The following is a 24,731-nucleotide window of genomic DNA, read 5'->3' as shown; positions in this document are numbered from 1 at the left end:
TTAGAATAATCTCTCGGTTTAGTGATTCCCAAGTTATTTTTTTGTTATTGACGTTCTAATCAGGCTATACTTTGGTCGGGCAAGTAAAATTCTCTTTCAGGTAGGCCTATTGTATTTATATATAAATATATTAGGGATGTGACTGTGATAAAATTTTCCCACCGGTTAATCGACATGTGACACCGCTGAGGGCTTTTAAATCGCTAACTATAGTATACTATATACTAGTAGAATACAGACGTCCGCACAGACATTGATAATGGTGCGGAGTAGAGCGAGCATTTTCAATGTATTCCTATGGATGTAGGAATTAACTAAAACATTTTATTTATGTTTTTGTGTCCACTGTTCAACCGCAACCGCGTCACACACACATTCCAGAATTGCAATCTTGACATTCATTATAGCCCTAATACAATATAATAATAAAAATAGTCAACCTAACATAAACGAATTACACTGCTCTGTTTAAATAGTCAGTAGTACAATCTGTACCATTCACAGTAAGCAGAGCTCCACTGTGATGTTTCCAAGCACATTTTTGCGCGCGTGAAGAGGATGATTTTTTCCATCGATATTGGAACACGAGTGAAGTACAAAGCCTATAATAAAGAATAGTTTAGCATCCAAATACATCGCAAAAATTGATACATTTTGATTCTAATGAGAGGGTTACGTGAGACCAACACTGCTTACTTTCGTTTTTATTTTTACATTAAATTTAAAGGATTTGTTGTGGAATATTTTGAGTGTATCATAAAATCAGAATAAGGTAATACAAGTAATATTTTCTGTCTTATAAATATATATATATATATACAGTATATATATATATATATATATATATATATATATATATGTGTGTGTGTGTGTGTGTGTGTGTGTATATATATATATATATATATATATATAGCTGCGAGCAGCGATGGAGGGCCAAAGCCGGTGGCACCGCCATCCCCGGTGCCTTTAGGTAACTAAAGGCACCGGGGTGGCGGTGCCACCGGCTTGGGCCCGCAATCGCTGCTCGCAGCTATATTTATTATTATTGTTCTTCAAGGGTTCGGGGGATTTTGGGGCCTTTAACGTGCTCAAAAACTCATGAAACTGTGCACGCAGGTCAGAACCCGCGGCCATTAGGGCCAGGCTGAAGCTGGTACCCGGGCGTGGCAGGGGGGCTCAACAGCGCCCCCTAGAACACAATCTTAAATCTTGGACACATACAAGAACGTATTAGTATGAAACTCGGTACACATATAGATCTCATCGGGCCGAATAACTTTCGCACTCTAAGTTATTAGCTCTGCCCAACAGGAAGTCAGCTATTATGGGTTGTTTGAAAAACGCATGCTGTGGAATTTAATGTACTCCACCTAGGGAATTGATCCGATCCACACCAAACTCGGTCAGCATGAAGTCAAGACATTGAGGATGCTAAATTGCGGACGGATTTTTGATATCTCGAACGGTTTGGCCGTGGCGATGAAACGAATTTATAGCGAGAAAAGATAAACAGGAAGTGTGTTATAACTTCTGCATACATGAACTGGTCTTGATGAAACTTCCGCAGTGTGTTCGTTGTAAGAGGCCGATCAGATGGATGTGACTATTGTGAGTCAAAGTTATAGCGCCACCAACTGGTAGCAGGAAGTGTGTCACTTTCAAAATGTTTTTGACAAAAGTGGGGGGGTTAGTTTTACCCACAATTACAAAAATCAGTACGTATATTGGTCTCATCGAGCCGGACAACTTTCTAATTTAAAGTTATTAGCTCTGACCAACAGGAAGTCAGATATTTTGGTTTGAATGTGGATTTATTTGCAAATTCAGCCTCTGCATTTTTACCCACTCCTGCTAAGTGGTTTATTTTAATCACACCAAACTTTTTCAACATGATGAAAATACATTAAAGATGCTAAATTGTGAACGGATATTGAATATCTCAAACGGTTTTGATATGGCGAGGGATTAAAATAATGTCAAAAAAGGAATCAGAAAACATCTCATAACTTCTAAAAATGTAATTATACACCATTTATTTTTATATAAAATTATACAAATATTAGAACTAAACCTATTTTATTCTGTTTTTGCAATTCAAGAAGTATGAAAAAGTTAAAAACAGGCTATTTAGTGCTATTTGGTTCAACAAAAAAGCAAACATAGGGCTATACTGCCCTCTTGTGTCCAAAAGGATATCAAAATAGTATATAAAACGTTTTACTAGGTAGGCCTATTGTATTTAAATATACATTTATTAGGTATATGACTGTGAGGATATTTTCCCATCAGTTAATCGACGTGTGACACGAGCGGGTGCTTTTAAATCGCTAATATAAAAGTGAAAGTAAAAAAACGGACGTCTGCACGGACATTGATAATGGTGCACGTAGGAAAGAATGATACTTTTAAACATAACATTAAACCGCCATTAGGTGTCGCCAGGCGACCATCTTAATGAGCGAGTCATTGATTCATTCGTTCAAACGATTCGTTCCAATGACTGAGTCATTCATGATTGAGACAGATGTTTATGGATTGACCATTGAATCTTTGAGTCAAGCGATTCGTTTCAAAATGCTGAATCATTCAGTAATGAGAAAACAATTGTTGCTGTGAGATGTACGATGGTTCTGCTGTGATCTTTGTTTAACTATTTTTGCTGCTGAAACAGAACAAAAACAGTCAATATTGCATCTAAAATGTAAGTGACTTAATTGTAACTGTTTATTAACCTGTTGTATGAAATCAATGTCACAGTTTCAATCGTGATTGTATTCAGGAAATAGTTGCCTACTCGTCAAGTGAGGTTGCTTAACTCTATCATATGTTATAAAATATATAAAAACTCCATATTTGTAATTTTTATAGTCAGTATGTTGTTAACTGGGTTGCTTTTTTGTGTGCTGCGCTCATTTGTTTACAATTCTCCTGGAGAAGCAGCATGAGCCTCAGCAGTGCAACCTTGTTACCATTGATCAGTAATACATTTATTATTAACTGCTGATTGCAACTTAAAATGAATGTAATGAAATTAGAATAATCTCTCGTTTTAGTGATTCCCAAGTTTTTTTTTTTTTTTTGTTATTGACGTTCTAATCAGGCTATACTCTGGTCGGGCAAGTAAAATTCTCTTTCAGGTAGGCCTATTGTATTTATATATAAATATATTAGGGATGTGACTGTGATCAAATTTTCCCACCGGTTAATCGACGTGTGACACCGCTGAGGGCTTTTAAATCACTAACTATAGTATACTATATACTAGTAAAATATAGACGTCCGCACAGACATTGATAATGGTGCGGAGTAGAGCGAGCATTTTCAATGTATTCCTATGGATGTAGGAATTAACTAAAACATTTTATTTATGTTTTTGTGTCCACTGTTCAACCGCAACCGCGTCACACACACACACACACACATTCCAGAATTGCAATCTTGACATCGCAGCCTGTTCATTATAGCCCTAATACAATATAATAATAAAAATAGTCAACCTAACATAAACGAATTACACTGCTCTGTTTAAATAGTCAGTAGTACAATTTGTACCATTCACAGAAAGCAGAGCTCCACTGTGATGTTTCCAAGCACATTTTTGCGCGTGTGAAGAGGATGATTTTTTCCATCGAAATTGGAACACGAGTGAAGTACAAAGCCTATAATAAAGAATAGTTTAGCATCCCAATACATCGCAAATATTGAAACATTTTGATTCTAATGAGAGGGTTACGTGAAACCAACACTGCTTACTTTCGTTTTTATTTTTACATTAAATTTAAAGGATTTGTTGTGGAATATTTTGAGTGTATCATAAAATCAGAATAAGGTAAGACAAGTAATATTTTCTGTCTTATATATATATATATATATATGTATATGTATGTGTGTGTGTGTGTGTATATATATATATATATATATATATATATATATATAGATAGATAGATAGATAGATAGATAGATAGATAGATAGATAGATAGATAGATAGATAGATAGATAGATAGATAGATAGAGATAGATAGATAGATAGATATTTATATACATATATATATATATATGTGTGTGTATATATATAAATATAGCTGCGAGCAGCGATGGAGGGCCAAAGCCGGCGGCACCGCCGTCCCTGGTGCCTTTAGGTAACTAAAGGCACCGGGGTTGCGGTGCCACCGGCTTGGGCCCGTAATCGCTGCTCGCAGCTATATTTTTTCTATTATTATTATTTTTCTTTTTGACTTTCGGGCACTTTTGGGGCCCTTAACATGCTCAAAAACTCTTGAAACTTTGCACACGGGTCAGAACCCGCGGCCATCAGGGCTGGGCTGAAGCTGGTACCCGGGCGTGGCAGGGAGGCTCGACAGCGCCCCCTGGAACAGGATCCGAACACTTGTCCATAAATCAAACACACTTGCATGTAATAATATGAAACTCGGTACACATATAGATCTCATCGGGCCGAACAACTTTCGTGCTCTAAGTTTTACGCCATCCCAACAGGAAGTTGGCTATTAAGGGTTGTTTGGAAACGCATGGTCTGGTATTTGAAACACTTCTCCTAGGGAATTCACCCGATCGCCACCAAACTCGGTGGGAATGAAGTCAAGGCATTGAGGATGAAAAATTGCCAGGGGATTTTTGATATCTCGAACGGTTTGGCCGTGGCGAGGAAACGAATTTATGGCGAATAATGGAAACAGGAAGTGTGTTTTAACTTCAGCATAAATTAACTGATCTTGATGAAACTTCAGCAGTGTGTTCGTTGTCAGAGGCCGATCACATTGATGTGACTATTGTGAGTCAAAGTTATAGCGCCACCAACTGGCAGCAGGAAGTGTGTCACTTTCAAAATGCTTTGAAGTCACCCTCTTATTTTTACCCGATTTGCTTCAAACTTTATGTGTATAATGTAAACACACAGCAGATGTAGAACTGTGAAAGGATTATTGATATCTTAGATACTGTTGCCGTGGCAACGCATCAAACTTTAATGTTCTTTTCGGATGCGTTTGAGACTCTTAGCATGCTTGAAATTGGATGAAACTCGACAGACACATAACACTTATTAGCCAGTAGACATGTGAAAAGTTTCAGAAACGGGCGTGGCAGGGGGGCTCAACAGCGCCCCCTTGAACAGGGTCTGAAAACTTGGTCCATATATCAAACACGCTTGCATGAATTAATATGAAACTCGGTACACATATAGATCTCATCAGGCCGAACAACTTTCCCTCTGTCAAGTTTCACGCCAGCCCAACAGGAAGTCGGCTATTATGGGTTGTTTGGAAAACGCTTGCTGTGGAATGTGAACTACTCCTCCTAGAGAATTCATTCCATCCCCACCAAACTCGGAGTGCATGAAGTCAAGACATTGAGGATGCTAAATTGCAGACGGATTTTTGATATCTTGAACGGTTTGGCCGTGGAGAGGAAACGAATTTATGGCGAGAAAAGAGAGACACGAAGTGTTATAACTTCTGCATACATTAACTGATCTTGATGAAACTTCAGCAGTGTGTTCGTGGTAAGAGGCCGATCAGATGGATGTAACTATTGTGAGTCAAAGTTATAGCGCCACCAACTGGTAGCAGGAAGTGTGTCACTTTCAACATGCTTTTGAAAAAAGTGGGGGGGTTAGTTTTACCCACAATTACAAAAATCAGTACGTATATTGGTCTCATCGAGCCGGACAACTTTCTAATTTACAGTTATTAGCTCTGACCAACAGGAAGTCAGATATATTGGTTTGAATGTGGATTTATTTGCAAATTCAGCCTCTGCATTTTTACCCACTCCTGCTAAGTGGTTTATTTTATTCACACCAAACTTTTTCAACATGATGAAAATACATTAAAGATGCTAAATTGTGAACGGATATTGAATATCTCAAATGGTTTTGATATGGCGAGGGATTAAAATAATGTCAAAAAAGGAATCAGAAAACATCTCATATCTTTAAAAAATGTAATTATACACCATTTATTTTTATATAAAATTATACAAATATCAGAACTAAACCGAAATAGAACTAGTTTTGGGTTTATTCAGTTTTTTCAATTCAAGAATTATGTACAAGTTTAAAATCAGCCAGAATGCGCTATTTAGTAAAAAAAAAAGTCATACATAGGGCTATACTGCCCTCTTGTGTTCAAAATCAGGTAGGCCCATTGTATATTGTATTTATATATAAATATATTAGCGATGTGACTGAGAATTTTTTCCCACTGGTTAATCGATGTGTGACACCGCAGCAGGGGCTTTTAAATCGCTAACTTAAAGGGATACTCCACTTTAAATTGAAAATTCTGTCATCATATACTCACCCTCATGTTGTTTCAGTCCTTTATGAATTTCTTTCTTCTGCTGAACAGAAAGGAAGATATTTAGAAGAATGTAAGTAACCAGACAGTTTCTGGTCTCATTGACTTCCATAGTATACAATTTTTCCTACTATGGAAGTCAATGGGATCAGAAACTGTCTGGTTACTGACATTCTTCTAAATATTTTCCTTTCTGTTCAGCAGAAGAAAGAAATTCATAAAGGATTAAAACAACATGAGGGTGAGTATATGATGACAGAATTTTCATTTTAAAGTGGAGTATCCCTTTAAAAGCGAAAGTGAAATACGGACGTCCAGTAGGAATGAACTAAAAAACATTCACTCTGTTCTGCTCGTTCCTCGCTGTAGACGCATTATTGCCCGTGCAGCCGTGAGCATTTTAGTTTCATTTAAAAAATAGCGCCATTTCGGGGGTGGGATTGCTTGAATGTTTTTTTACAAAAGCACAATGTTGTGTTTTATTGCGAGTGTACATAAATATAAGTAAACACATTGCAGTTTAAATGATGTCCTGTATGAACAAAACGACGGAGTAGCCTATGTTTTTATGTTTCCACTGTTCGATTGTGCCCACGCCTCACACACACACACACACACACACACACACACACACACACACACACACACACACACACTGTGCATTCCAGCATTGCAATCTTGACATCGCAGCCGGTTCATTACAGCCGTAATAAAATATAATAATAAATATAATTAGTCAACCTATTTGCAGCAAATGATAGTAGATTTTAGATCAATACATTTGTTTTCCTTACAATTTTAATTAACACTAACTTTATTCTCATCTGAATTATAAATAATTTATTTCTGTATAGAATAATACTACCATTAAAAAATACATGTGATTGTCTTTTTTAATCAATGTAGAATGTGTGACTTAAAAATAAACAGATTAGTGCTTGGTTTGAGGACAAGAAATGAAAACCAATGCAATATGATGAATGTCCAAAAGATGGCACCGACAGACTGTTTTTAAATGGGGTTGGATAAATTTTTTTTTTTCTTTTAAACTGTGTGTGTGTGTGTGTGTGTGTGTGTGTGAGAGAGAGAGAGAGAGAGAGAGAGAGAGAGAGAGATTTTGGTTGGGTGGCAGTTGTAGGTTACAGTTTGACAAGAGACCCTACAAAGCACAATGTTGTTTTATTGCGAGTGTACACAAATATAAGGAAACACTTTGCAGTTTGAATGATATCCTGTATGAACAAAATTACGTTTTTATGTCTCCATTGTTTGACTGAGCCACAGACACACACACACACACACACACACAACAACAACAACAACAACATATTGTGCATTCCAGCATTGCAATCTTGACATCGCAGCCTGTTCATTATAGCCTTAATAAAATATAATAATAAAATAGTCAACCTAACATATAAAAATTACACTTGCAATTTTTTTTAAGTGACAAGACAGTGAATATTACTTGTCCGATGTGTGTGTATATATATATATTTATATATATAGCTGCGAGCAGCGATGGAGGGCCCAAGCCGGTGACACCGCCACCCCGGTGCCTTTAGTGTAACTAAAGGGACTAGGGTGGCGGTGCCACCGGCTTGGGCCCGTAATCGCTGCTCGCAGCTATATTTATTATTATTATTATTTTTCTAACGACTATACAGGCACTTTTGGGGCCCTTAACATGCTCAAAAACTCTTGAAACTTTGCACACGGGTCAGAACCCGCGGCCAACAGGGCCGGGCTGAAGCTGGTACCCGGGCGTGGCAGGGGGGCTCGATAGCGCCCCCTGGAATGGGATCCGAACACTTGTCCATAAATCAGACACGCTTGCATGTAATAATATGAAACTCGGTACACATATGGATCTCATCGGGCCGAACAACTTTCGTGCTCTAAGTTTTACGCCAGCCCAACAGGAAGTCGGCTATTATGGGTTGTTTGGAAACGCATGCTGTGGAATTTGATGTACTCCTCCTAGGAAATTCATCCATTCGCCTCCAAACTCGGTCAGCATGAAGTCAAGACATTGAGGATGCTAAATTGCAGACGGATTTTTGATATCTCGAACGGTTTGGCCGTGGCGAGGAAACGAATTTATGGCGAATAAGGGACACAGGAAGTGTATTATAACTTAACCCTCTGGGGTCTGAGGTGTTTTTGGGGTCCTTGAGATGTTCTGACATGCCCTGACATTTGTGCTTTTTTCAGTTGCTTATAAACATATTAATGGCAAAAAAAAATTACACACTATTTAGCACAAACAGGGCTACCATAATATGTGAGCAACAAGAATGTACATGTCTGCATTTTTGAGAGAATAATGTTTATGCGTGGTTATTGAAAAAACTAAAAACTAATGTTTCTGAAATAAGGCCATAAAACACATACTAAATATGTGCCAATAAGACTTTTGTCTAATAGATGTCATTGCCTAGTGTTTTTTCTTCAAAATGATGTGAAAATCACCCTGCCTAATCATTCACATAAAATTTTGCAAAGCACTTTCTGTTTGGAAAGGCAATATGCGGAGTGGGCGTCACAGATCATGCATATTTAGTGGTTCACACCTTAGGAGACAATGGGGCCTGCATACTTAATTAGCCATTCATTCAGGTGAGTCACTGAGCCACAAGAATGCAAGAGCAACAGTTGGAAGCATCTCAATTCTTTTTTATTTTTCCACATATTGTGCTTGCAATTTGGCCTATAATATCCAAGGAAAACATGTCTAGTAATTGTGCAGTTAATTCTCATACTGTATTTTCAGTTTTGGAATATTTATCCTCTCCCCAAATTTGTCACTAATAAAACACAATAAAAATTATTTAAAGAAAAGGCTTATATTTACCTTTTAAAAGTTTGTTTACATCTACCTTGTAAATATATTTTTTTATTAAAAAGGTTACAATTACAACAACAATTCAAGTGTAATCTTTCTTTGTAAAAACTAAAGTATACATTTTATCATACATATTTCAAAGTTAAGGATTTGATTGATTATTTGATTACTTTATTTTTGACAAAACATGCTATATTTAACATGAGCAAATATTGGCAAACAAAAGCTTATTTGAGTTGGCAGATATTTTATGTCTTATATGTCTGTAACATAGGTCTTTCATTTTTATTATAAGAAATATAAATGTTAATTTGCAGTTTAATACGTTGCTTATACAAATACATTTTATTTCAACATATTTCAGTCGATTTTTACTCAGTATAGCAATACAGTTTGCTAAAACCGAAACATTCATTCACAAACAGAAACGCCTGACTGTAACGTTGTTTTTATGAAATATTAGGGCATATAAATGTTAATTTTCAGTTTAATACGTTGCTTATACAAATAGCCTACATTTTATTTCAACATATTTCTGTCGATTTTTACTCAGCTCAGTATAGCAATACAGTTTGCTAAAACATCATTCATTCACACAGAGACACAATTTAAATTTAAACTGTCTTTTTGCAAGCTGTGATAAACAGCGCGCATCTCTGCGGCTGCCGTTCATTCATTCACAGAAACGCGATTAACTTGAGAAGGAAAAAAAACGTACTACATATTCGGATCCTCTCTCCTGCAATACCCGCACTCTGAGGTAGATTTTCCATTATTATTATTCCTCACAGCGCTGCCAGATGGTGTAAACACGTAGGCTACAATGATCTGAAAAAACTTGTGTTTTCTCGAGCTGATATGGGGGGCGTTCACAGGTTTGCCTCAGTAATTTGCGTTTGAATAGCACGCGCTCTCCGTGGGCGGAGTCACATTACATTTGAATGAGTTCTAATTAGCTCGACTGGAATCGCTCTCTTTTAATACAGATTTCACAAGATGAGAATATTTGTTTTTTATATAAATTACCTCATTTTAAAGAAGAGAATTCAAGCTTCATGCCTGTATGTCTGTATGCCTGTTTGACTCAGTATTCGCTGAGTTATTGTTCATTTTCGGACGCGTTTCAGAATGGTCTTCACTGACAGAGAGAAGGCAGAACTAGCATCACGTTTATTTTTCTTTATTTGGCAAAAAGCACAACAGTTTGTTTTTATTGTGAGTATACACAAAAATAATACACATTTAACAGAATCGATTGATGTATGAAACTTGCTTGTAATATCAAAGTCAACAGAGCAAAATTAATTTCTTTTGAACTGAACTGAAAAAAATCCAGCAAAACGCGTGGGCGCGTTTGCCGACCTCAGAGGGTTAAGCATACATTAACTGATCTTGATGAAACTTCAGCAGTGTATTCGTTGTAAGAGGCCGAACACAAGGATGTGACTATTGTGAGTCAAAGTTATAGCGCCACCAACTGGCAGCAGGAAGTGTGTCACTTTCAAAATACTTTGAAATCACTCTCTTATTTTTACCCGATTTGCTTCAAACTTTATGTGTATAATGTAGACACACAGCAGATGTAGACCTGTGAAAGGATTATTGATATCTTAGATACTGTTGCCGTGGCAACATATCAAACTTCAATATTCTTTTCGGATGCTTTTGAGACTCTTCACATGCTTGAAAATGCATGAAACTCGACAGACACATCACATTTATTATCGAGTAGACATGTGCAAAGTTTCAGAAATGGGCGTGGTGAGGGGCTCAGTAGCGCCACCTTTAGTCAAAAATGGGGGCTTAGTTTTTCCTAGAATCACAAAAATCGGTATGTATATTGTTCTCATCGTGCCGGACAACTTTCTAATTTACAGTTATTAGCTCCGCCCAACAGGAAGTCAGATATTTTGGTTTGAATGTGATTTTGTTGGAGAATTCTCTCTCTCTCTCTCTCTCTCTGTGTCTCTGTGTGTGGGGTGTGGGAGATTTGTCTGTTAGGAGAAATTTGCTTTTATAATTGTTTTTCAAGGTTTCAGGGGCTTTTGGGGCCCTTATCGTGCTCGAAAACTCTTGAAACTTTGCACACAGGTCAGAACGTGCGGCCATTAGGGCCGGGCTGAAGCTGGTACCCGGGCGTGGCAGGGGGGCTCAACAGCGCCCCCTTGAATGGGGTCCGAAAACTTGGTCCATAGATCAAACTAGCTTGCATGAATTAATATGAAACTCAGTACACATATAGATCTCATTGGGCCGAACAACTTTCGCACTCTTAAGTTATACGTCAGCCCAACAGGAAGTCAGCTATTATGGGTTGTTTGGAGAACGCTTGCTGTGGAATTTAAAACACTCCTCCTAGAGAATTAATTCAATCGCCACCAAACTCGGTGTGCATGAAGTCAAGACATTGAGGATGCTAAATTGCGGACGGATTTTTAATATCTCGAACGGTTTGGCCATGGCGAGGACACGAATTTATGGCGAGAAAAGAGAAACACGAATTGTTATAACTTCTGCACACATTAACTGATCTTGATGAAACTTCACCAGTGTGTTCGTGGTAAGAGGCCAATCAGATGGATGTAACTATTGTGAGTCAAAGTTATAGCGCCACCAACTGGAAGCAGGAAGTGTGTCACTTTCAAAATGCTTTGACAAAAGTGGGGGGGTTAGTTTTACCCACAGTTACAAAAATCAGTACGTATATTGGACTCATCGAGCCGGACAACTTTCTAAGTCATTAGCTCCGACCAACAGGAAGTCAGATATTTAGGTTTGAATGTGGATTTCTTTGCAAAATCGGCCTCTGAATTTTTACCCACTCTTAAGTGGGTAAGCCCTTTCAGGGCTTGGGCCCTAATAAATAATCCTTCCGGAAACAATAGGGCCTTTGCCCTTTGGGCTTGGGCCCTAAATATAGCTGCGAGCAGCGATTACGGGCCCAAGCCGGTGGCACCGCCACCCTGGTGCCTTTAGTTACACTAAAGGCACCGGGGTGGCGGTGTCACCGGTTTGGGCCCTCCATCGCTGCTCTCAGCTATATTTATATATATATATATATATATATATATATATGTGTAAAAAAAAAAAAAAAAAAATATATATATCAGATAAGTAATATTCTCTGTCTTGTCACTTAAAAAAAAAAAAAAAAGAAATATACATAAACGGCCAAACCGTTCGAGATATCAAAAATCTGTTCGCAAGAATTCATCCTCAATGTCTTGACTTCATTCACACCAAATTTAGTGGCGATCGGATGAATTCCCTAGGAGGAGTATTTCACATTCCATTGTATGCGTTTTCCAAACAACGTATAATAACCGACTTCCTGTTGGGCTTTTGTAAAACTTAGAGCACGAAAGTTGTTCGGCACGATGAGATCTATATGTGTACTGAGTTTCATATTATTACATGCAAGCGTGTTTGATTTATGGACCAAGTTTTCGGACACCATTCCAGCGGGCGCTGTCGAGCCCCCCTGCCATGCCCGGGTACCAGCTTCAGTCCGGCCCATATGGCCGCAGGATCTGACGTGTGTGCAAAATTTCAAGAGTTTTTGAGCATGTTAAGGGCCCCAAAAGTGGCAAAAAGGCAACGCAATTATTATTTTTTTTTTAATCCTTCCGGAAACAATAAAATATAATAAAATATAGCTGCAAGCAGCTATATATATATATATATATATATATATATATATATATATATATATATGCACCGGGGTGGCGGTACCGCCGGCTTGGGCCCTTCATCGCTGCTCGCAGCTATATTTATATGTATACAGTGGGTACGGAAAGTATTCAGTCCCCCTTAAATTTTTCACTCTTTGTTATATTGCAGCCATTTGCTAAAATCATTTAAGTTCATTTTTTTCCTCATTATTGTACACACAGCACCCCACATTGACAGAAAAACACAGAATTGTTGACATTTTTGCACATTTATTAAAAAAGAAAAACTGAAATATCACATGGTCCTAAGTATTCAGACCCTTTGCTGTGACACTCATATATTTAACTCAGGTGCTGTCCATTTCTTCTGATCATCCTTGAGATGGTTCTACACCTTCATTTGAGTCCAGCTGTGTTTGATTATACTGATTGGACTTGATTAGGAAAGCCACACACCTGTCTATATAAGACCTTACAGCTCACAGTGCATGTCAGAGCAAATGAGAATCATGAGGTCAAAGGAACTGCCTGAAGAGCTCAGAGACAGAATTGTGGCAAGGTTACAAAAAAATTTCTGCTGCACTTAAGGTTCCTAAGAGCACAGTGGCCCATCTCCCGACGTTTGGGACGACCAGAACCCTTCCTAGAGCTGGCCGTCCGGCCAAACTGAGCTATCGGGGGAGAAGAGCCTTGGTGAGAGAGGTAAAGAAGAATCCAAAGATCACTGTGACTGAGCTCCAGAGATGCAGTCGGGAGATGGGAGAAAGTTGTAGTAAGTCAACCATCACTGCAGCCATCCACCAGTCGGGGCTTTATGGCAGAGTGGCCCGACGGAAGCCTCTCCTCAGTGCAAGACACATGAAAGCACACCTGAAGGACTCCAAGATGGTGATAAATAAGATTCTCTGGTCTGATGAGACCAAGATAGAACTTTTTGGCCTTAATTCTAAGCGGTATGTGTGGAGAAAACCAGGCACTGCTCATCACCTGTCCAATACAGTCTCAACAGTGAAGCATGGTGGTGGCAGCATCATGCTGTGGGGGTGTTTTTCAGCTGCAGGGACAGGACGACTGGTTGCAATCGAGGGAAAGATGAATGCGGCCAAGTACAGGGATAACCTGGACGAAAACCTTCTCCAGAGTGCTCTGGACCTCAGACTGGGCCGAAGGTTCACCTTCCAACAAGACAATGACCCTAAGCACACAGCTAAAATAACAAAGGAGTGGCTTCACAACAACTCTGTGACTGTTCTTGAATGGCCCAGCCAGAGCCCTGACTTAAACCCAATTGAGCATCTCTGGAGAGACCTGAAAATGGCTGTCCACCAACTTTTACCATCCAACCTGACAGAACTGGAGAGGATCTGCAAGGAGGAATAGCAGAGGATACCCAAATCCAGGTGTGAAAAACTTGTTGCATCTTTCACAAAAAGACTAATGGCTGTATTAGATCAAAAGGGTGCTTCTACTAAATACTGAGCAAAGGGTCTGAATACTTAGGACCATGTGATATTTCAGTTTTTCTTTTTTAATAAATGTGCAAAAATGTCAACAATTCTGTGTTTTTCTGTCAATATGGGGTGCTGTGTACAATAATGAGGAAAAAAAAATGAAATTAAATGATTTTAGCAAATGGCTGCAATATAACAAAGAGTGAAAAATTTAAGGGGGTCTGAATACTTTCCGTACCCACTGTATGTACCCAAAGGGTCTCAGCAAGTCTTCACCAAGGTAGTAGGACCCGTCGATCCATTTAGACACTTTGCATACCTTGTTTATTCGTTTAGCCTGCCCTCCAGATAATAAATATGCACTTGCTTTGCAATTCATTCATTCGGTTATTATGGAATCAAACTAATCAAGGGTCTTGAAGTTCTATCACACCACATGTAGCCACTTACGTGTATGCTTACTCGTCATATGCAACTCTTTAGGTATTTACAACACAACTGGTCACTATATGATACAATTGTGAAAATTAATCGTAAGAAGTTGTTTATATTAGTTCAAGTTTGCTTGGTGTGAAAACTAATGATAAGTATAAGTTTATATTAGTTGAAGTTTGCTCTGTGTGGATGTATTGTTCTGTTCCAGTTATGTTCTGTGACTAAACCTTGAAGGGAAAATATATCACATATGGGGTCAAAGCCTGTTCCCCAAATGGTCTTTGCTGAAGTCTTTGCAAGAGGCATATATACCCCTTGGGTCCCAGCAAGATTTCACCAAGGTGGTAGGACCCAGCGATCCATTGCGCCACTTTGCATACCTTGTTTATTCGTGCAGCCTGCCCTCCAGATAATAAATAATCAATTGCTTTGCAATTCATCCATTGGGTTATTATGGAATCAAACTAATCAAGAGTTCTAGACTTTTACGGGTTCTTCTTATTTGTTTTCATGTCGCTGTTCTCATGATTGCTGTATGAGATTTTTATAGACAACTATGCCTAGGGTCTTGAAGTTCAATCACACCACATGTAGCCACTTACTTGTATGCTTACTTGGTATATGTAACTCTTTAGGTATTTACAACACAACTGGTCACTATGTGATAAAAGTGTGAAAATGAATCGTAAGAAGAAGTTTATATTAGTTCAAGTGTGCTCTGTGTGGATGTATTGTTCTGTTCCAGTGATGTTCTTTCACTAAACCTTGAAGGGAAAATATATCACCTATGGGGTCAAAGCCTGTTCCCCAATGGTATCTGCTGTAGCCTTTACAGAGGCATATATACCCCTTGGGTCCCAGCAAGTTTTCACCAAGGTGGTAGGACCCAGCGATTCATTTCGCCACTTTGCATACCTTGTTTATTCGTGTATCCTGCCCTCCAAATAATAAATATGCACTTGCTTTGCAATTCATCCATTGGGATATTATGCAATCAAACTAATCAAGAGTTCCAGACTTTGCCGGGTTCTTCTTAATTATTTTCATGTTGCTGTTCTCATGATTGCTGTGAAATTTTTATAGATAACTCCCGCTAGAGCATCGTCCACGAGACATGCCTACGCGTTGAAGTGGAACCTCTTCATCACCTGGTGCTCTTCTTGCAGAGAAGACCCCAGAAAATGCCAGATTAGTGTCGTGCTTTCCTTCCTGTAAGATGGGTTGAAGCGAAAGGCTGTCTCCCCCTCCACCCCCTTCATCCAGAAATGAAGTATGGACTTCTTTAACAGGTGTCAATACATCCATCTGCCTATCTAGAGTACCCTGCGAACTCCTTGTAAGTCTTGAAGCTGACTTCCGCACGATACTTAGAACGTGATACTTTGTCCATACATGCCATTCACTTTTATGGTCTAAGTTTGTAAGTGGTGGAGACATACTATGTTGCCTGGTGGCTATATCAGGTGACTATATCAGCACATGTGACTTAAAATATGTGAAAATATTGACCATAAAGGACAACTACACTACATACAGATTGACAGGAGAGTCAGTGTCAGAAAAGATGATGCCAACAGCCAACTTGCAGCATCCTCTAAACAAATCATTATTTTGGATAACCTTGCAAACAAAGTTATACCGGACCTGTGTATTGGCTTCTGCAATCAGACCCATCATTCCTGCTGTACAAGAAGCACAAATTACATGTTTGTCATAAAATTCTGCACTGTACAGTTTCTTGAATGCCTCTGATGGTTTATGGGGTCTTTTGGGACCCCAAATGACTTTTACTCAAATTAAAAAAAAATGTTCCCTTTGTCCAAATGGTATGAAACCTTCTACGGCTCTCAACACTTTCTAGATCTACAAAAAAAAAAAAAAATTGGAATGATATCTGTTTTTATGTTGGCGTGACAAAAATTGTGACACTCGTGGTCTTTCGGGGTCTCTGGAGACCCCGCAATCAAAATAGACACAATTCATCATCAAAATCAGAAACAACGCAGAACACATCGACAGAAATGGCACAAATTAAGTGGCACACTTCCACCAATGCAAAAAACATCCACAATGCTAAATTATATTGCTCACAACACGCGTGTACACACACACACACACACACACACACACATATAGAGGAATACATTTTTGAGACTATAAAAACTGTTCTCTTATCATTTGTAAAATAAAATCATCCAAAATGCAGTACCACCACAAAAATAAATTGGTAACACTGACACATTGAAAATGTGCACACACACACACACACACACACACACATTTGTAAGGCTATAATTTGTCAAATAAAATCATCCAAAATGCAGAACCAACACAAATATAAAGTGGTGACACTGACACCGACAATGTGTACTCACACACTCTCTCTCTCTCTCTCTCTCACACACACACACACACACACACACACACACACACACACACACACACACGAACATTTGTAAGGCTACAATTTGTCAAATAAAATTATCCAAAATGCAGTACCACCACAAAAATAAATTGGTGACACTGACACATTGAAAATGTAAACACACACACACATACACGCATACACACACACAGGAACATTTGTAAGGCTATAATTTGTAAAATAAAATCATCCAAAATGCAGAACCACTACAAATATAAAGTGGTGTGGTGACACTGGCACATCGACAATGTGTACTCACACACTCTCTCTCTCTCTTTATCTCTCAGACACACACACACACACACACACAAAATTGTGTGTGTGTCTAGAATCTAGAATTAGATTAAAAATAAATGATTGAAATAAATGATAAAATCTTAAGACTCCAACATTTCTCTTTGTAACATTTTGTTCAGGTTTGATTCTAATCATAATGTAACATTATTGAAAAACTGGGGTTTTTTGGTACAAAAAAATGCTAAACTTTGACAAAAATATTTTATTTTTGTTATAATTGTGATTTTATAATATTTAGATATGAATCCAACTGAATCCAACTTGTGAAAAGATATATTTCAGGTAGTCTAATAGCAAATAGCATATACTGGAGCTCTATAGCCATATAGTGGTTAAAATTATTATTTTTTATTTTAAAACTGCATTTTCCAAAAAATGGGCAAAATTTTTACATTAAACCATTTAAAATTATCCATGTTATCCCCATGAATGAAAGTTAGAAATCTGGGTCTTTTATAAAGTGAATTTTACATCAAATGCTGTTTTTTTGTAAAAAGGCTATTTAAATATTTATTTATTTATTTATTTATAGAAATTTAAAAAATATCATAAATTCTCCAAAAACTGCACAAATGTTGAGTAAAAACATTAACAAACAGAATAAAATTACATTTGTAAAAAAAAAAAAACTATTATCTTGTTACAAAATTAAATGTTATTGTCTGGGGTCTCTAGAGACCTCAAGTGTAGACATAAATAAAGACCATCAGAGGGTTATGGAAGCGGATTAGTCTCTAATATAATTCACGCAAAAAACATGATTCACACATGCGTAGACAATTTCACATGCAGGAAACCTAATTCACGTACACACAAAAAAAATCACGTGCGTGAAAAAAAAATATATATATTCACAAAATACACTTCACACATTTCTGTGTGTTTACTGAAGTTAAAAAGTTCGAGATCAGTTGAAGCAATAGTTTATTAACTGCTGTTTAGTCCACATGTGAACATAAACATTTATTTTTAGTATTGATGGATTTTCATGTCCTGTCCACCACAGATTCAACTGATGATGATGATAATGTAATGACGTGCAAATATAGGAGACATCTGTTTTGTTTTAAACATATATTATGTAGTTTTATTGTTTCAGATGTCCGAGACAGATGATGTACTGTCATTAGAGTATCAGCAGACTGTCTGCTTAATATCTGCTAACACTTTATTTTGATGTTCCTCCAACATTCTACTGACTATAAGGAACTTCGGAACTACAAGTCAACTTATTCTCCTAACCCGAAACCTAACACCTAACACCTAACCATAACCATACCTAACAGTCTACTGACAGTCTACTACAGCCTACTGACAGTCTACTACAGCCTACTAATATTCTAAGTAACTTTTCAACTACATGTCAACTAACTCTCATTATAGTTAGTAGAATGTCTAAAGTGGACTATCGAAATAAAGTGTAACCCTATTAACATGTTTAGCATAATGGAGACACCAAGAAAATCAAGATAAGTATGTCCTTTTCTTGGAGATCTGAACAATATAGTTCTAAGTTCATTGTCCTGTGATGTATAGCAGAATGGCATTGGGAACATCCATGGTTTCGTCTTTCTCCAGGATGATATCATAGGTGTTAAAGTATGACTGTCTCCTCTCATCCACCTAAGAAAAAAAAAAGAAAAAAAAAGAAAACAAAAAACAAACACATTCATGTGTTTCCCCCTTTTTTTCGTAAAGTTCTATTCCATTTTTTATTACCTTATCATTGAGGTATCCGATCTTCAGGATGTTTTGTAAGTCCATGACTCCATCAGCCATGTTGAGATCCCCGAGAGAGTCTCCGAGCAGCAGGACATTACAACGGCTCTGGAGCTCTTTGAAGTGTTCAACATTGAGCACAGCTCCTTCCCGTTTGTTGTAGATGTGAATTAGCTCTCCTTTAAATGCTCGCAAAACACCCTGCAAAGCCCACAGTTAGTCACACTGATGAACATTAATCTAATAATGTGGTGTGGTGTTTTGCGGTTTATGCTGTAATTTTCAGAAGCAAATTCCTTAAAGTTTCTGGTCTCCATCAGGAGACAATTCCTTATCTTTTACATTTTTAAAGCTCAAATGAAGGAAATATACATTTAAAGGGGGGCTAATATGTTAATAATAGGGGTTGAACGACCTATTGAACGACATTTATGTGAGCTGAGTCGACGTCGACTAGTCGCTGATGACGTTATTAACCCTCTGGGGTCTGAGGTGTTTTTGGGGTCCTTGAGATGTTCTGACATGCCCTGACATTTGTGCTTTTTTCAGTTGCTTATAAACATAGTAATGGCAAAAAAAAATTACACACTATTTAGCACAAACAGGGCTACCATAATATGTGAGCAACAAGAATGTACATGTCTGCATTTTTGAGAGAATAATGTTTATGCGTGGTTATTGAAAAAACTAAAAACTAAAGTTTCTGAAATAAGACCACAAAACACACACTAAATATGTGCCAATAAGACTTTTGTCTAATGGATGTCATCGCCTAGTGTTTTTTCTTCAAAATTATGTGAAAATCACCCTGCCTAATCCTTCACATAACACAATACATTGATTTGAATTTTGCAAAGCACTTTCTGTTTGGAAAGGCAATATTCGAGTGGGCGTCGACGATCATACATATGTAGTGGTTCACACCTGAGGACCGCATACTTAATGAGCCATTCATTCAGGTGAGTCACTGAGCCACAAGAATGCAAGAGCAACAGTTGGAAGCATCTCAATTCTTTTTTATTTTTCCACATATTGTGCTTGCAATTTGGCCTATAATATCCAAGGAAAACATGTAATTGTGCAGTTAATTCTCATACTGTATTTTCAGTTTTGGAATATTTATCCTCTGCCCAAATGTGTCACTAATAAAACACAATAAAAATTATTTAAAGAAAAGGCTTATATTTACCTTTTAATAGTTTGTTTACATCTACCTTGTAAATATTTAAATAAACAACAATTCAAGTGTAATCTTTCTTTGTACAAACTAAAGTATACATTTTATCATACATATTTCAAAGTTAAGGATTTGATTGATTATTTGATTATTTTTGACAAAAAAATTGGCAAATAAAAGCTTATTTGAGGTGGCAGATATTTTAAAGTAAAAATGTATAATCTATCCAAAACTAATCAACGAAATGTTGTCTTTCATATGTCTGTAACATAGGTCTTTCATTTTTATTATAAGGAATATAAATGCTAATTTGCAGTTTAATACGTTGCTTATACAAATATATATATGTGCATACACACACACATATATATGTGTATATATTTATACACAAAAATAAATTTTATTTATATTTTTTATATACATTTATTTTTCCACAAATTGTGCTTGTAAATTGTATAATATCCGAGGTAAACATGTCTAGTAATTGTGCAGTAAATTCTCATACTGTATTTTCAGTTTTGGAATATTTATCCTCTCCCCAAATTTGTTACTAATAAAACACAATAAAAATTATTTAAAAAAAAAAAATTATATTTACCTTTTAATAGTTTGTTTACATCTACCTTTTGAGGGACATTTTCCATTATTATTATTATTCCTCACAGCGCTGCGAGACGGTGTAAACAAGTAATGATCTGAATAAACTTGTGTTTTCTCGAGCTGATATGGGGCTCGAGAAAACACAGCCCCTCACAGGTTTGCGCCGTGGATTCCCGCGAGTCAGACGCGGATACTGTGTTTGTTTTAGGCTCACGCAGTCTTCACTCGGACGCGCGCTTCAATCCGTTGTGGAGACTCTCTTTTCGTTCCAGTGAAATTACAAAATAAAATACACACAAGCATGTCTCTGCCTGATATACAACCACTGATAAACATAATCTGATTTGACAAAAAAAAAAAAAACTATATGAGTGCGGATTCGAACTCAGAACCTCTGACACGCTAGGCAAATGTTCTACCACTAGACCACTTGAGTTCACATATTTACTCACGTGAAAACTCGGTGTTTACTCGGCGTGATCAATTCGCTCTTGAACATGCTGCCGTTCGTCTGAGTTACAATCGTCCTCTGAGGAAAAGCCAAGGTGAGTTATTCCTCGCTGTCCAGGATCATCTGAAGGGCGTCTTTAAACGTCATCCTCTCTAAACGCGATGAACTATCAGTGAATCTGATCTGATGAAACTTCGTGTTTTCAAGGCATTGATCGGGGGGCGGGTGCGAAGCATAGATCACCTAAACTATTTACCATGTCAATAGCGCCGGGGGCGGGGCGGCCTCAGTTCATTATAGAGATAATTAGGCAGAAGGAAAAAACGGTACCTCTCCTTGCTTTCAAACGGATTACATGAGTTGAAAACATTTGTTTTTTTTATTAATTACTTCATTTAAAAGAAGAGATTTCAAGCTTCATAAAGACATATATCACGTGCCTGTGTGAGAAGTATTCGCTGAGTTATGATTCATTTTCGGACGCGTTTCAGAATGGACTACACGGACAGAGAGAAGGCAGAACTCGCTCCGTGATTATTTTTCTTAATTTGGCGAAAAGCACAACACTTTGTTTTTATTGTGAGTATACAGAAAAATAATACACATTTAACAGAATCGATTGATGTATGAAACTCCTATGGAAAATCAAAGTCAGCAGAGTATTTATGAGTTTCTTTTACACTGATAAAAAAAAAGCGAGCTGGTATCGCCGGCGATACCGCCGACCTCAGGGGGTTAATGAACAAATAAGCCTAAACCTCAAGCTGAGACTCGAATGCGGGTAGCCTTTTGCACAGCTTTGCCATATGACACTGCGCTCCTACATAACAGCTTATTTTTATCAGTAGAGGGTGTAACCTGCGCTATGCTCCCTTAGACTTCCTTTCTCTGAAAAGCGGATTTCACTGAGTGCGGCGATGTCAACATCCAGCCTAGCAAGTTCATGTGCAATTAAAGCAGATCGTTGCTCGGGTCGAGTGCTGTCAGCTGAGTCTAGCATGGTTCTGATGTTCCAGCATGCGAGTTTGAGTCCTTTCCCACCTTTTAAGGCGAGTGGGATGCACCACTGTTTCATTGATTTAGTTTGACCGCATAAGAAGATGCCCGATGACTGCGGTTAGCCAACTGGGAGATGGGGAGACGAGCTTTGTTTAGGCCACCTTTTCTAGGCCTCTCTCCATGTGGAGCAAGCAGTGCTTTCCCTAGAAAAGGCTGATTGGTCGCTCAGGGTCCTGTTGAGTGATGATGTCGTCTCCAGGTCATCATCAGACGACCACTAGCGCCTGAGCCGCCTGCATGCAGGATCGAGACTGTGGCTTCCAGTGTCATCTTACACCTGCCGATTTGCCCTTTTCCCATCGCTACAGGACTTAGTTTGGGACTGGGGTGGGTGGTAGACGTGGATATTTCCTTCTTGCCTGCGCAGAGGAGTTTTCAAGTGGAGTGCAGTGTGCGCAGTACTGACCCCACCCTTTAAGCCCGGGCTTCAACTGCCATGGCCTAGCAATCTGGGACGGTGACAGCGAGGTCCTCGGGCCGTAGGTTTTACATCAGAGTTTCCCTCTCCTAGGCAGATGGCCAGCCAAGGCTGAAGAGATCTGCCTTCCCTGCTATTTGAAACCATAGCTGGTAGGTGGCCGGTGACTCCATCGTGGGAGTTCATTCACCCAATGATGCAGTGTGGAAACATCACCCCCTCACGTCGTTTAGCCCGCCAGCTGAAGCGGTGTACCGGGGTGTGGCACCAAGAGCCAGACGTGAGAGATTTAGGAGATGGATGAGGACCAGTGTGTCCGTCCACTCAATAGTTGAGTGCAGCTATCAGGAAACAAAGGCACTACCTCTACCCAGAGCTCCCTACACCCCAACATCATAATAAACACAGTAAATGAGGACACTAAACGGGAGCAGCTGACAAGAATGAACTAATTAGAAACCACAGAGACTAACGAGAATGAATACAGACAAGACAGAAACTGAACTAAACAACATAATTGTGACAATATTAATGTTGATTATTATTCTGTGTATTTATTCTCCCTCTTCTGTTCTGTCCTTTGTTGGTTATTGTTGTGTTGTGCACGGATATCCTTCACTGTAAAACCTAAGACTGAAAGTTACTAAACTAAATGAGTACATGTAACTTATTTTTTTTTAAAAGTTAGTTTAACTTAATAAAATATGTGATATTAACTCAAAAACTGCAATGTATTAAGCAGAACTTAAACCGAATAAGTTATGAATAACCTATTTGTTATTTTAGCTTTTAAATTTTATTTTTCAAGAAATTACTTTTGTATAAGGAAATGAAATAAACACTTAAATAAATACATTTAACATTTTCTGCTTCATTTGAAGCCTACATTTAGGTCTCTCTACGGCGTTCTCCCTCACGCACCGGAAAACCCCGCGTATTTATTTCAATCTGCCCATCCCCCACAGCTCACACACGGAGTAACTCGGAGTCGGAACAGAATGGCGGCCATGGAGAGAGTTAACAGGTAAGCACGGCAAAATGCTTCGTCCTCTTTAGAGCACTTGTATACGTTTAACGTTGTATTGTCGTGACTCTTCATCTTAAGAAGACCGAGTAGCTAAAGTAACGTACTAACTACTGTAGTAAGACTAAGCTATGCCATTTGTGTCACGTCACAGAAACGACAAGCCAACGCGACATTGCATTTAGCACTAACTTACTCAGAGATTTTTTTTAATCAGCGGCAGTAAGTTAGTTGTACTGTGAGTACACGACAGTTTTGTCACTGGAACAGTAATTTATATGTGTGTGCGTTTTGTCACATTTTTACAGAGCGTGTCCCGCGCAAATTTGGATATTTATCAGTGAGGACAAAACTGACTGACTCCACTATAGTCGAGTCCCAAAATAGATAAATAGCCCTGGATAAGATGCAGTAGGCATTTTTGAGGAAAAGTACTTCAAGTGTTGTTTCTATATGATTTTTAGGTGCTGAATCCATTTCTGCCGTATAACAAGTTGTAAACATCACTGTTTTGCCATAAACAATAAAAACAAAATGGCTGCCCCCCAAAAAAAGAAAACGTTTTAATGCATTTATTGCAGTTTAAACATTAAACATTATAACTAAACTATGCATTCTCAGAATATTTAAACATGTAAACAATGAAAAAACAACATTAACATGAAAGGGACAGTTTTTAATGGCTGCTGGAATTATGCCAAGGTACCAAGGTACACTGGGAAGCATATATCAGTGGAAATATGCAATTATGCCCAGCCCGAAGGGGGGAACTTGGAATACACATGACCCCAGGGGGCTGCATATTGAGAATCACTGGGGTGTCCAGCCGCAGGTGGAATAT

At 38.2% G+C, this 24,731-nt stretch overlaps 1 protein-coding gene across 4 annotated transcripts in view; it reads right to left on the bottom strand.

Annotated features, from left to right (window-relative positions):
* Positions 1-16,138: 16,138 nt before the first annotated feature.
* LOC311299845 (cytosolic 5'-nucleotidase 3-like) overlaps positions 16,139-24,731 on the bottom strand; it is a 257,523-nt gene continuing 248,930 nt past the window's right edge. For 3 of the 4 annotated variants that reach the window (XM_084423722.1, XM_084423723.1, XM_084423721.1), the window contains exons 8-9: positions 19,162-19,362; positions 16,141-19,065 (exon numbers count right to left, since the gene is read on the bottom strand). In XM_084423722.1, the coding sequence (XP_084279848.1) occupies positions 18,958-19,065; positions 19,162-19,362 (309 nt within the window). In that variant the 3' untranslated portion in view covers positions 16,141-18,957. Of the gene's footprint in view, positions 19,066-19,161; positions 19,363-24,731 lie in introns of all 4 variants that reach the window. The other variant, XM_084423724.1, reaches the window with a different exon arrangement.

Source organism: Rutilus rutilus (genome assembly GCF_951802725.1).
Source record: "Rutilus rutilus genome assembly, chromosome: 11".
Classification (NCBI taxonomy): domain Eukaryota; kingdom Metazoa; phylum Chordata; class Actinopteri; order Cypriniformes; family Leuciscidae; genus Rutilus; species Rutilus rutilus.
The sequence above is the reverse complement of the archived record's forward strand: the minus strand, read 5'-3'. Positions and strand labels throughout refer to the sequence as shown.